The sequence below is a fragment of the Protomyctophum parallelum genome (genome assembly GCF_964188405.1).
Source record: "Protomyctophum parallelum genome assembly, chromosome: 13".
In the NCBI taxonomy this organism is placed as follows: domain Eukaryota; kingdom Metazoa; phylum Chordata; class Actinopteri; order Myctophiformes; family Myctophidae; genus Protomyctophum; species Protomyctophum parallelum.
This window is the reverse complement of record NC_139708.1, coordinates 17,181,346-17,195,708: the sequence shown is the minus strand read 5'-3', so window position 1 is coordinate 17,195,708 and position 14,363 is coordinate 17,181,346. Positions and strand designations below refer to the sequence as shown.

The following is a 14,363-nucleotide window of genomic DNA, read 5'->3' as shown; positions in this document are numbered from 1 at the left end:
AAAATCTGAAAGAGCCGTTTCGTTTTCCAGTAAAAGAAACCACTATAGAACGACGAATGAATGACGGACACACCAGACACACAGCATCATATAACAGACAGACAGACAGATATGGAAAGAATAGACATAGTAGAAATAAAACAAGGAGTTCACAGTTTTGTATTGGGGTCTCAAACAAGACATTGTTAGTTTTGTATTCTTCTGAGCGATGCAGATGTAAAGCATAAGCAGTAGCACTCTAGCCCTAGCCCCACCCCTCTAGCGCGCCAGTAGTTTCAGGAGTAGATTCAATCCCATAGCGCGGGGAGATGGTCGCACGCCGCGCACGCGCCACGATTGGTTAACTGGTTGTCAAGTAATCTCTCAAAAAAATACAGATTCAGCTCCCCAGATTATATTATTATTATTATTATATCATCAATGAGTCTGTAACTGTATGTATAAGATAGCAAGATCTCCATCTCTCCCTCATAGCCTACTTAAATAATTGATAACTGGATATTGTAATAATAGATAATAGAATATGTAAACTTTCATAATCATAACTATTATCTGTCCACTACTTGGTGTGTGTGTGTGTGTGTGTGTGTGTGTGTGTGTGTGTGTGTGTGTATATATAATTATTATTTATTTATTTTACAAAAATTAACAGCAATGTGGCGTTGTCCAATTGCCCAACAACCAACTGGCCAATCACAACTCGACCGTCCCTCTGGGGTATGGGGTTAGATTCTACTTTCCCGTTTTGTTTCTTCAAGTACGGGGCGTGGACTGCCCTGTCATTGTAAAGGAAGGCTCGCATGGTCTACGGCGACACTGACATTTCCAGCAGCAGATTTGGTAAGCTCCCAAACACGCACGTTTGTCATGGTTGCAGGTGAACTGCTTTCACAAGTTTTATTTATCCAGCGTGATATCGTCCCTTACCTTTGTAACACACAGCGTGTACGGTGTTTGTACGTGGCGTGGTTGAGTGCCACGCCGGTGTTTTTGGCTGGCGTGGTGCATGATTATGGCAGTCCTCGACTAAAATGTACTGCAATGTGATTTAATATTGAATTAACCTATCGAATTGACTTTATTTTTTAGAATACCGGTATGTGACTTTAGCTTCTTAAACTTGCCTTTCTTTTATTTACCGACTTTCTCTTATGTGCTGAATGTTTTGGGCGAGCATTTTAAACAAAAGGATGGCCATGCTCTCCCTGTGCGCCATATAAATCACTATGACTCTAGCTGTAGTGTAGACTGCACTAGAGGAGATGACCAGGCGTCCAGGCCATGTAGCCATGTTTCGCATCATCATCGAATAGACATCGTGAATATTTAATCCCGATGTCTTGTTTGCATTTTTTCCGACAAGGGCGTCTGATTTGGCACGGTCAGCTGTCTTTAATTTAACAGAGGTGACGGATAAAGTGAGGTTATGAGAGTGCTTCAATCTTGACACGCATGGCATTTCCCCGAAATGATTGGACTTAGTTTTAAGCTAAGCGTTTGCCTACGTGTTATCTTTGATTCCCCCCCCCCCCCATTTTTTTGGTATATTGACTATTCATTTATCATGATGATGAGGTCTTTGTCTTCAGCTAGGCTAGGTCTAGCGCAGCTGTTTTGGTCACACAGGGTGTGAACGATAAACCCAGCTTGTCGTCATAGGGCAACATGCCTTTGTGTCCTAATACTTTGCTTTTTATCTAAATTATACTTTTATAGTTTGAAAGCTTAAATGGGACCATGAAGCCATTTGCCTTTAGGCTTTTATTAAGCAGCAGGTAAACGAATCAGTATGTAGTGCTAGTGGAACAAGATTCCACATAAATATTTAAATTTCTGCCTCAAATAAGCATGGATGCTTAATTTTTTTTGTCCCTCAAGTATAATTAATTGGCTTAGGAACTGCAGTGTAAAACATGGGGCTGTTAGAAACATCTAGTGGATTACAGGAAGATAATGTCAGCCTCATATGCTTCCCTTGAATCCCTTCCAAACCCCCTGTTATTGGATTAATGTTAAAATGGTGATTTAAACCATTATTTCTCATATTCCCGTATTTCAACTCCATGGAAATTTGACACCATCCTGGTCAATGCTTTTAGTTGGCAAGCTGTTGGTCATTGAACAGCTCATGACAAGTACATTGGTGAAGGTTGTTGGATGCTTTTAAATCAAACAAATGGGAGATTGGTTTATTTATTTTTGTTATTATTGCATAGGGAAATTATATTTATCTATGCAACTTTGAGGCAGATGTGAATGCCTGGGGAATTGTAGTAGACTTACAGATACATTATGACCATAGTACTGATAAGCTTATTTGGAATTATAATGTAACTTGTAAGGCAAGTTGTGTCAGAGCACAGACCATTGATATGCTTGTACACTACAGACTCAATGCTGACTTACTGTATTTGTTTATTTTTTATTTAAGGTGGTGTGTGTGTACAGTTAGACATGGATACTGAGCAGAGTCACAAGGTTTTGGCAGAGAATTCACATCCTGACAAGCTACCATCCCCAGTGGTGGAAGAAGCTGGAAAGCTTGCGATGAATGGCCATGAGGCAGAGAAAACGCCCATGAAAGGGATGGATGCATCGCCACCAACATTGACATTACTGTCTCAAACTGCGGCACAGGTGGAACCTGAAGACATGTCTGTACAAGAGAAGGGAGCTGGTGAACTGCCTAATGTAGTGACGGAACTAGCTGGGCTACCCAAAACGATCCCTGACCCAGTTAAAGCTTCGAACAGCACGGAACCAGAAAACGTGCTTGAACGGCAGCCAGTCGTGGAGAACACACCAGACAAACCTCTGTCAGCGGATGCCCCTGAACCAGAGCCAGAGAAATTGGTCGAATCAGTTCCAGAAGCTGCTGGACTGGCAGAGCAAACGCTACATGACCCAGTTGCTCTTCTGCAGAAAGAGGAGGAAAGTAAGATGGCAGAGCTCCAGAAAGAGGAGGAAAGGAAGATGGCAGAGCTCCAGAAAGAGGAGGAAATGAAGATGGCAGAGCTCCAGAAAGAGGAGGAAAGGAAGGCGGCAGAGCTCCAGAAAGAGCAGGAAAGAAAAATGGAACTGCTCCAGAAAGAGCAGGACATGAAAATGGAGGAGTTCAAGAAAGAGCAGGACAGGAAAATGGAAGAGCTGAGGAAAGAGGAAGAAAGTAAGCAGGCAGAGCTCAGGAAAGAGCAGGATAGGAAGGAGGAAGAGCTCAGGAAAGAGCAGGATAGGAAGGAGGAAGAGCTCAGGAAAGAGCAGGATAGGAAGGAGGAAGAGCTGAGGAAAGAGCAGCATAGGAAGGAGGAAGAGCTGAGGAAAGAGCAGGAAAGGAAGGAGGCAGAGCTCAAAGAGAAGGAAAGGAAGGAGGCAGAGCTCAAAGAGAAGGAAAGGAAGGAGGCAGAGCTCAAAGAGAAGGAAAGGAAGGAGGCAGAGCTCAAAGAGAAGGAAAAGAAGGAGGCAGAGCTCAAAGAGAAGGAAAAGAAGGAGGCAGAGCTCAAAGAGAAGGAAAAGAAGGAGGCAGAGTTGAAGCAAACTGAAGAAAAGAAGGAAGCTGAACTAAATGAAACGGAAGAACCGAAGGAAGCAGAACTCAATGTGGAGGAAGATGAGAAAGAACCTGCTCCTGGCTCTTTGTCTTTTGCCCTTCTGGATCAGGAACAGACCAAAGTTTTGTTGCAAGCCTCTCGTACCCTTGTTGTCCTCCGAGGCCTCCCAGGCAGTGGTAAGAGCCGTGTGGCCCGTGCCATAGCGGACAACTTCCAAGACCTTTGCTCTGTCTTCTGCGCAGATGACCACGGTATTAAACCTGAAAACCCTGAAGGATCCATGGATGGGTACAAGGCACTGGATGAAGCTGTGGTTGCCCATTGCAGCGCACAAAAAACTGCCCCTATGGTGGTAGTGGTGGATGACACTAATCACACCCTAGATCGGCTGGTCCGCCTGGGGGAGATTGCAGAGCAACAGCGGCTAGTGGTCGTGTTTTTGGAGCCCCGCACCGAGTGGAGCCGAGATTTGTCACAGCTACCCAAGAAGACTGGACGGGATCTGAAGGAGGCCCAATTCGAAGCAATGAACGGCCCATTTGAGGACACGATTCTTCCTCTTTTCTTTGGCTGGTTTCTGACCGCTACCACCCAGGACAAGGTCAAATGCATATCCATGGATTTCCTGAAAACACTGGACAGTTTAGAAGCCTTCAAGAAGCACTTGGCAGACTGTGAGTGAATTTAATAATGCACAAATTGAAAGGGATATTTTTTTTAGCAGCCTAGTAAGTGACTGTGATTACAGATTACCTTTGTTTTTTTTGCAGTTAATGTGGAAGCAGAGAAAGGGGTGGATCTTGAGCAATATTTCCAGTCCAAAGGCATTCTCCATTGCACAACAAAATTCTGTGACTATGGCAAAGCTGAGGGAGCAAAAGAATATGCAGAACAAACGGTAAGTGTAAAAAATAGAAACATCTTGTCCTCAATTCAAACTTTATTCAAGTTCAAGGAATCTGAGTTGAGTGTGTAAATATATGGCTGGGACTTTAACAGATTCATTTAGATTATTAATTACAGAAACAATAACACAATGTTTTTTAACACATTTTAATCAAGCTTCGTTTTTGCACCATGGAACCTTTCTCACTGGAGGAATTTCAGGCGTACCGATCATACCGGTGCACGCAATGAGAAAATGTGTGTGTGTGTGTGTGTGTGTGTGTGTGTGTGTGTGTGTGTGTATATATATATATATATATATATATATATATTAAAGATTTGTTGCAATTAATGCCTACAATTAATTGGATTTAGTTTTTTTAAAGTCTCAGCCTATATGTGTCAATTTGTTTTGGATTTTAACTGACACTTTATCTCTGCCTCTCTATCTACTCTAGGCTGTTAAAGAGCTCTATGGTTCTGCATTTGAGCTGACTCTTAGTGCCCTCTTTGTCACACCTCGTACTGTTGGAGCCAGAGTGTCACTCTCTGAAGAGCAGCTTGTGCTCTGGCCAGCTGATGAAGAGAAGGAGGCGCAGCCTGAGGTGCCTGCGGCCGCCTCGCTGCCTTTGGGCAGCCGCGCCCACGTCACTCTGGGCTGTGCCAATGGAGTGGAGCCAGTTCAAACGGGCGTTGATCTACTTGAAATCCTGGCTTTGCAGCAAGACGGCCAGCAGGGGGAGCTGGTGGAGGAGATGGAGCTGGGGTCTCTGGCCTATTATGGAAATGGCAGGTGGCTGCTGAGTCTGAGGGAGCCCATTTCTGTTCAGGCTATCTTCTCTAGCTTGTACAACCCCAAGAAGGCTGACCAGACCAAAGAGAAGAAAAGGAAGAAGTGCACCATATTGTAAACGGCACAGGTGGGGTGTGTGGCTCGGGATGAATGGTGTAATAGGAATTAGGTTAATTTTTTGGAGGGTTTGTGCTATTTTTAGGGCTTCTGTTACAGCCTACCCTAAACCCACAAGCCGTGTGCCTTTTTACTGTTGATTTGCACCACAATCCAAGATGCCTTCAACCCACTTAGGTAAAATTGATCAGTAGCTTACCACAAAAAAACCTGTATCTTACCACATAAATGTGCCACATTTTCAATACCTTGCAATTTGTTTAGGTCTCATAAGATGCAGTGTTAAACAAAGGTAGTACAGCCTCCCTTCCTCATCTTTATAATTCCTGTCTGAGCCTAGATTTCCCCTCTATAAATGGTAGCTTGTTCAGTATTCATTTAAGCAAGTGATTAGGTATTTACTATTTCATTACATGCAGCAATCTTCATTGTATTGTCGGCTTAAATGCACATTTTCTCACCTGTTAAAAGTATGTTTGCCTCACTCACTGAGAGATCTGTTAAAAGTATCCTGTGGTTTTGGTGAGTTGATGTTCAGCTGTTTTGAGCAACTGTCTTGTTGTTGTAGCATATGGGCCAAAGGTATGTAATTAAGTGTACTGGAATGAATGTTATAATATAAGTCTTTCCTTGTCAATTCTTTGCACTGTGCACTCTTGAAAGGGAGACTGCTGATGAGTTTAGCGTTTGTTTCATTACCTTGCACTTGGTACTTATCAGATGCTGTGAATCCAAGTCCACATTTTGCAATCCTTCTACTGCGCAAAACTCATTGATCCCTTTCATCCTCTTTGAACAACACTGCATTTATTGCATTTCAATTTTATCCACATAAAATGACAGCCCCCCCCCCCCCCTTTTTTTTGTTTGTTTTGTTGGTAGGGCAAGTTGTGCTTGTGTAGCTCTTATGAACCACTATTTTTGCACTTGTTTTGTACACTTAATAAACGGTATGCTTTGCTCCAAATTGAATTAAGTGATTTGTCATTCTTGCCTGATGTCCTTTGAGTTTTTTTGCTTGGCATGCTGACCGATAAGAACATGTGTTCCTCTTCAGTTTATGTTGTAACACTTGTCTATACTCTATTTTGTTAAGTGGTTAAACCAGCAGATAGCACTCCTCACTGGTACACAGGTAGCCGGGAACAGGTTTTCTACTATATCACATGATCCTGTGAAAGTAATATATTCTATGCCATCTATTAAACCCAGGCACAACTCCTCCCAATTTATGTGGACATGTTTTACTGATTACTGCAACAGTCTAGCCTGGATTCACTGTCAATACCCTTGCTGATAAGGACCTGACACAACATTTTATAATCCTGCATGTCATCCAGTTGGTAACTGCCAGAAATTGATATCTGGCCATGTTTGATTAAGGGACTGAACAGCTGTGCATGCTCCAACACATTTTGGAAACAATTAGTCATTTTTTGTGTGCTAGTCTAATAAGAACCAACATATTTTCTAAAACTATTCTAAATTTGATATAGGCTAATTCTCTCAATGTGCATTTTTATCCAATCTTTTTAATGGAGTCCCATACACTACTGTTCATCACTGTCATCTGTGGAGGTATGACCTTAAGCAATAATGGCCTCATTATGTAATATAAATGTAGGGTTCTCGATCATTAACGGGATATTCAGGTGGCACCGTGGCAGCTTAAATATTTAAAGTGAATGTGAAATTGTTAATACTGCATATATATTAATGATCATTCTATTAAGTCTATAAACTATGAACTTCTATTGTATATTATAGTACAGGGAGGCGATCAACACTTATCTCTGAACGTGCATGTGTTTGGCAATGCACATCCTAATCTGTGTACAAGTGCCAGAGTTCATGTCACAGGAGTTACTAGTAATACAATTGTAACAGTGTAGAGACTAATTAATGGCAGTGAACTTGTGCTTGGCAAAATCATACGTGCGCCGTAGAAGTTTAAAGTCATAGGGAATGGATGTAGGTCTGGACTATTGTATAGTCATTGGCTACTCTGTAGATAAAGAACGATGTTGACCAATCACCGTTAGCAGTGAGTGATTGCCTAGGTCTCTGCTCTGAACGAGCGGTGGGCGTGAGCTTGGTGAAGCAACATGAAGCACGGTGCTTCTTCAACCAATCGGAGAGCAGAAATATCAGCCAAGCCTATCGGCAGATGGGCGACACAGACAAAACTCACACAAGGAGCCCCAGTGTTCCACATCCAGCCAGTGAGTACAAATCACTGCTCCATCAGCCCAGATACCAGTGACATCAACGAAAAACCAGGGCGCATCTATAATATTTTAAACACCAAACAAGGTAAAGTATATATATTTAACAAATGTAAGCTTTTTACTGCATTCGAATCTCTTTCGCACTCTCACTCGCGCCCTCACTCTTACATTCTCTATCTCTCTACTTCATTCATCTTTTCTTTTACCTCTTCCTGAAGGAGCCGGAGCTCGGAACAGTTAAACCGAAAACAAGTTTAACTGGATAGTCAAGTGTGCAGTTTAAAACTTGAACTCCCGACGAAAGCGCAAGGAATGATTTTGTCATGGTTAACAACAACGCTATGAAAGCATTGCATTTCAGTGACGTGTTTGTAATCGGCGGAAATAAAGGTATAAAAAGCAGATGATTCCAGGTGGGACTTTTGTCTTCGCAGCTGAGTAAGACTGGGACCGAGGCTAAGTGTGACTGGGACACATTGGGATAGGGACCACTTTGACTAAATAAGTTTGGAGTCATGTACTGCAAAAGCTATCAGTCCTATTAGTGCGATTCATTATATCAGTATATATTTATTTGGAAATAAGTGCAGAGCCTTGTACACTGTTTTTTCTATGGCTGGTCTGCTCTGGTACACCTGGCCATTCATCATCCACCCTTGTGCACCATCCTGACTATTGTTTGTTATTACGGGGCCGTGGTATTTATTAACTCTGACAGGCCTGTTGCAGTAAGGAAATTAATGGGGAGCCTAGATGGGGATTTGGTAGACAATCTTCCACTGGCATGGGACCAGAACTGTGGTGACTCGGGTACAAGAGTGATCAATACTTGGACAGTCTTCATGACACCCCCATTAATCCCCATAACTGCAGACACCCAAAGCCGTGATGTAATGTAGGGAGTCCTGTTGGAGACGACATGAGGAACCTTTTTACTTAATGAACCACAGAAAAGCTAGACAGACTCACAGGGTACTTTGTCCCTGCAAGGTTGGGTAATGGTTCTTCTTGTGATTTATCCACAATTACACATGGGAGTTAGTGGGTGACATAATGAAAAATGTCATGTCACGCTTATTGTGGCCAAAATTTGTGGTGTAGACGTAGATGGACGAAGGACAATTTCACGATACATTTTAATCTCGGCAATATTAAGATTGTGATAATCTTTATCGCAATTAACGATCCCTAGTCTGAGGTAAAAGCAAAGATAGATTCTGGCTTACGGGACTGCACAGCCAGATCAATAACGAAGGTGTTGTAGTACCAGGCATGTAGCATAGAGCCGGAGGGGAAGGGATGGAACTGAGAGTAGAGCCTGGAGGCTGCAGGTGACTGCTGAGTGAACAATGTAGATTTTACTGACCGATGGAATTAGGTTTCCAATGCACAGTGCACATATCATATACTAGTTTCAGAGATGTTGAATCGTTCTGTGTCCTATGGAAAACACAGACTTTTTTTTTACGCATGATGCACAATGGTTTATCTGTTAAAAATCTGAATTCATTCATTGGCCTTACTAGCACTCCCTCTCTACTCTCAAGTCTAAATGTTATAATCTGGTCCTCATCCGGTCCTGAGACATTATAGTTTTGGGGATGTCTCTAGGTCGTCCTCAGACAAGCCCTCCATCGTCTCTTCCAGTCATCCCGGTTCTCCATACATCTTGACCAGCTCATTTGTGCTTTGTGCTCCTGCGTCTTTCTTGAGTACATCCACGATTCCACGTATGTTAATGTTGGATGTCCTCTTGATCGCAGCACTAGTGGCTGTTATTGACTAAATTAAATATATTTCTAGGGATGACTCTTCTTGCCTTCAGATGAGTAGTAATGTGGATATGATGTCCAAATGGATAGAGCTATTCCTTGTTCATTTCGCTCAGATAGAAGTGTCTTCTCTAATGACTTCAGAAAATTGTATCACATCCCCTGTAATGAAGCTTTTAAGGCCAAGAATAGACAACATCCTTGGCTTCCATCTATTACCAGTAAGACGCCTGAGGGCGAGAAGCGACCTCGCAACCTGGGTGACGGCAGACTGCTGGCGCTTTGCCAAGGGTGGGTCGGATCAACATATGAAATGAATTCTTTACTGGCCATATATGGAGCGTGTCTTGAGTGTACAGGGTTTGATGAGGTCAGATCAACATATGGAATGTCGGAACAGGTCAGCTCCATATATGGAGATCTAGGGGTGGCAGCGGGCGCAGTATCTGTACAGGGTTCTTTCGGGCATGTTGAGAACTTTAGTTTTCGCCAGCTACTTTGGGGCAGGCCCGTCTAGAGTTTAAATAGACAGGTATCAGTCAAAAGGGAGACATCGAAGAGGATGGATGGATGGATGGGGAAGAATCAACATATGGAATGTCAGAAAAGTTCAGCTCCATATATGGAGATCTATGGGTGATCACGTGATGGTATGACCAAATATGGGGTGTGATTGACGGGAAATGCACGATTGCATAGTAACGACAATAGATGGAGATCTATTCTATAATATTATTAGCTAATCGGAGGGCTGGCCGGTGTGTGTGTGGGTGGACCTCTGAACAAACAACGGCCATATTCAGATTCAGATTCAGATTCAGATACCTTTATTTGCCATTGTGTAAAACACATAGGAATTTGCTTTGACATTGACATGTGTGCATTTCTTTTTCCTTTTTTCACATATAACGAAAAAATGACAACAACACAAAAACAACACAAAAACAACATATCACTATATGACCACATAAACAAACCACAGACCTTAGAGTATATATGAATAGAGACGGCACCGGATTTCTCCTCCCATCCACTTGCATTAAGTTGCTCAAAAGCGCATGAGGCGATTTCACTCCTCCTTCCGGGTAGGAACAGAGTGCATTCTGGGATGGATTGGGTCCAAACACATGAACGCGCTGCCGTTGACTATCATTGCACGCGTTCACGTGCGTTCACGTATGAAACAGCGTTCACGTGTCATCATGACTGTGCGCAATGATAGTCAACGGACCAGCACGTTCATGTGTTTGGGCCAGCGCTGCAATACCAAATTCGGCCACTATGTCAATTTCGCCATTTTTTATATATATATATATATAAACAAACCACGAGTCAGCTCCATATATGGGCACAACGGGTACTCTGACAAAGCCCTCGACACTATGACTCGGACATAATGGTTGGATCAGCAGTGCTACGTACTTTAAAACACGTCGGCTTGAAACACCTCAGTGTCAATGAATGAGCTGGACTCATTCAGAAAGCTGAGATCACGTGTAATAACAGTTGTTCGTGAGACTATCAGTTCAACTAAGATCCTCTCTATTTTTGCTCTTTTCTGTGTAGGCAATAGGCATGCTAAGAAACTGCATTCACAATCGCAACAATACATGATACTAGCAGTCTGGCTGGTTCCGTTATGTCACGACAGATCAAACTGCGACTGAGATGAGATCTCTGTGTTGGTCAGGTAGCATTCAAAAGTATCAGGGGACAAGGATCATTGTGTTGTCTGTGCTGATTCTTAAAGCAAATTACCTTGTTTGAATGCGTTTTGTTGTGGTTTATTACTCCTTTGTTGTGTAGGTCCAACCTTGGCTAATCGTGGTAGCCTTAGCTTCACTACCTGCATTGGCTGTTTTCTAGCAGAGTGTCTGATGGCAGGCAGAAAGGATGACTGGGCAAAAACTTTAAAAGTACAAACCTGAGTCTGCAGTTTGCATCTAATCAAATTCTGTGCTTGTGTTTGAATTTGATTGTCTAGGTTTTTGTCACCATTATACATACTGTAAGCATCCTTCATTGAGATCCTGCAAGTACAGTACTGGCACTAGATCTTCTATCTCTTCTCTCCATATCTAATTTATATTCCTATCTGTCTGTATTGGTTTTGCCTCTATTTCTGTCTGAATTCATTATGTTTGGCTACATCTCTTGCTCGTCACTGCAGCCCCCCCCCCTCTCTCTCACAATCAGTCAGTCAATCTTTTCTCTCCATCTGTCTGTCCCTCCCATTAGGCCACTCTAACCCAGGCAGTCATGTCGGCCAAAGCTATCTCCGAGCAGACAGGAAAAGAGTTCCTCTACAAGTACATCTGTACATCAGCTGCCGTCCAGAACCGGTTCCGGTATGCCAACGTGACGGCCGAGACTGACTTTGACCGCTTGGCACAGGAGCACCCCTGGCTACTCACAGAGGTGAGGTATATGCCTGCAGGACTGTCGTTTTAAATTAACAGGATTTCACAGAGTTACAGATGGATAGATTAACGCTGAGCTTGTTCTCTTCATTACACAATAAAATCCTCAGTATTGGTTTGCTCTTAAGTCTTAATATTGCTAGTTTGCGACCCTTCACCAGCAAAAGAAAAGCTAAAGAAATTGAATAAATACAGACATTATCTTTTCTTGCTGCAGTGAGTGGGGTCATATTGTACATTTATGGCGCATAACCGTCACGAAAGCACATTCTGAGATTAGCCTGCGTGAAAGGAATCTTCATTTTATTGTATTAGTTTAGTCTAGATGAGTGGTCTCTTGGTGCTTGTTAACAGACATCACAGCTGGGCAGGGCTTCCTAACAGCTCCTCTGCTAGCCGAATGGAAATAAAACCTAAGTAAATGTATAGGAGAATGGTTGGCTATATGGGAATGTACTTTATAGTGGCAAGCACAGTAGGAAGATGCAGTCACTTCAGGACCACGGACAGAGGGACTGTAAATGGAAGTTAATCTGATTTTATGTTGTGACTCATCTGGTAGGGTAAAATGTCATCATCCTCCTACCTCTTTCTGCTCTGCACTGTCGGAAGGTTGTTTTATCTAAGATAAGATGAGGGTTTGGAAGGAGGGAGATAGGTGGAGTGCCAGAATTGATTAGCAAATTGCATGCCATTCACTGACTTTCACCCTTGGCCCTTTTTCCCGAGCTCGCTGGCAGGCCTCCAGATTGTAATGGCTGCAGTCTCATAAGTCATTCTCTATGTTGGATATGCCAATGAGATGAGCTAGTTGGGTCGGGTGGTAGGGTTTGTAGTAGTACACAGTAAAATACTCAGTGTTGGGTAGAAATCCAAAAGGACCAATTTGGTTAGACTTTTACACTCTTACATTTTAACACCTAGTACTCTGTGCAAGAGCTTTTGAAGGGCCACTGTAATATGCTCAGCTGTGTGAATTTATTGCCTGACATCAGGGTGTATTGTGTTAGAAATGTATAAAATTAGCTGGATTGCGACCTGATGGCAGCTCTAAATGAAGAGAAAATATGCATGTCATGCCTATTTAAAAACAGAAATACTGTAGCCCATGCTGCCAAATTAGTTTGTGGCTCTTTTGGATGATGAACGTTATTATTAATTACATAGTGGAAATTGTGACGTAGTGGGGGGAAAAATCTGCCACACATTTGGTCATTTTATTACGGTTTTCATTATTTTTCTTGTATAGTGTGTATTTTGTGTACTAGGGAAAACTAAATGTGCCATATTTAGGTCAGACGAAATGGTTAAATAAAATGGTTCATTTTACCATCGTTCCTAAGAGAGATCTCTGTGTTCATGTGCTCAAGTGCCAACACGTTGTCTACTTTCCTCAGAGGCTGGTTGTGAAACCTGACCAGCTGATCAAAAGGCGAGGGAAGCTAGGACTGGTGGGAGTCAATCTGGACCTGGATGGCGTCCGAGAATGGCTGAAGACCCGCCTCATGAAAGAAACAACAGTAAGTCATCCACTGTCTAGTCGCAGCGCTGTCTAAAACACACACACGTATGGTCTATTTTAAACTCCTTAAATCAATGTATGTTTCCTTCCTTCCTCCATTTAGATCGTTAAGCTGGATTTATAGTAGTTGCTCAGTGCTCACCAGTGTCGCATACCGAGAAGAGCTGATCTACAAGCTCACATGTTCGCGTTGCATGGCGAATTGTGGGCTTGTACTATATATCTGCTATATGTGGCGTGACTCTTGCACACAAGTATATCAGGCCCTTTAGATTTCTGATATTTTCCTGATGTATAGCAGTGTTGTCCAAACAGCTGGATGCTTTGTTCAGGAGCTCCCTCACAGATCAACAGTAGATCAGTCAGCTGGACACAGTCCTGCCAGTGAGAAAACACATTTAGTCCAGTCGGTGTAGCGGCAATGCAACAGATCCATCACTTTGCCACTTAGATGGCGGCTCGCCTCATAAACCTAGACCCTAGTTCATAAAGCTGTGAGTGTGAGAGAGTGAAAGACTTATAGATTCAGGCAGGCAAACCGACTGGGTGCGTCATTTACCAGTCAGTTGAGATGGAGCTGTCAGTGGCTACAAGTGGCCATAAATAATGATGAATGAATTTATATTGTCTGCCAGCATAGCATTTCTATCTTTTGTCTTGATTTTTTTCCTTGTGATTGTAATTTGTAGATGAATATGAATATGAATATGAAGACGGATATGGAAGACATTAACATGAATGCATAAGAGGCCATCTTGATTTAGTTTTCATCATCCACAGTGTTTAGCCTCTGTTTGATGAGGCCACTATATTCTTTTTATACCTGTCCTTTACAGTGGGAGGTTTCTTCCACACGCGATAATGTCACTTGTTTACAGTATGTCAGAACAGTCTTTTCACAGGGCATCAAGTTCATCAACATAATTGTGGCTGTGTTTGAGTAGCCTGGAATCCAGACTGATTTGATTCTTTTTTATCACTTTGCGACATGAGAAAATAATTCTGCCGAACCGAACTTATCGGTCTGGATCCCAGGCTAGTGTTTGAGTATTGTGTCTTGAAGACAGAGCAAGTGGTA

The 14,363-nt window shown here is 42.6% G+C and overlaps 2 protein-coding genes across 2 annotated transcripts in view; both read left to right on the top strand.

Moving 5' to 3' along the window:
• The first annotated feature begins 789 nt into the window (after positions 1–789).
• cnp (2'',3''-cyclic nucleotide 3'' phosphodiesterase) lies at positions 790–6,306 on the top strand. The gene is made up of 4 exons (XM_083779720.1): positions 790–840; positions 2,432–4,222; positions 4,319–4,446; positions 4,892–6,306. The coding sequence occupies exons 1-4, from the start codon at positions 801–803 to the stop codon at positions 5,342–5,344; spliced, it is 2,412 nt and encodes an 803-aa protein (XP_083635846.1). The 5' UTR covers positions 790–800; the 3' UTR covers positions 5,345–6,306.
• Positions 6,307–7,535: 1,229 nt separating this feature from the next.
• aclya (ATP citrate lyase a) overlaps positions 7,536–14,363 on the top strand; it is a 29,189-nt gene continuing 22,361 nt past the window's right edge. The window contains exons 1-3 of the mRNA XM_083778876.1: positions 7,536–7,656; positions 11,582–11,761; positions 13,161–13,283. Coding sequence (XP_083635002.1) covers positions 11,603–11,761; positions 13,161–13,283 — 282 coding nt within the window. The 5' untranslated portion in view covers positions 7,536–7,656; positions 11,582–11,602. The remainder of the gene's footprint in view (positions 7,657–11,581; positions 11,762–13,160; positions 13,284–14,363) is intronic.

Bases quoted from the DNA above. Each gene is read 5' to 3' on its own strand.
- cnp (XM_083779720.1), top strand. From the start codon at position 801: ATGGTCTACGGCGACACTGACATTTCCAGCAGCAGATTTG. The intron at 841-2,431 runs GTAAGCTCCCAA...TTTTTATTTAAG, and splicing joins CATTTCCAGCAGCAGATTTG to GTGGTGTGTGTGTACAGTTA. The intron at 4,223-4,318 runs GTGAGTGAATTT...TTTTTTTTGCAG, and splicing joins CAAGAAGCACTTGGCAGACT to TTAATGTGGAAGCAGAGAAA.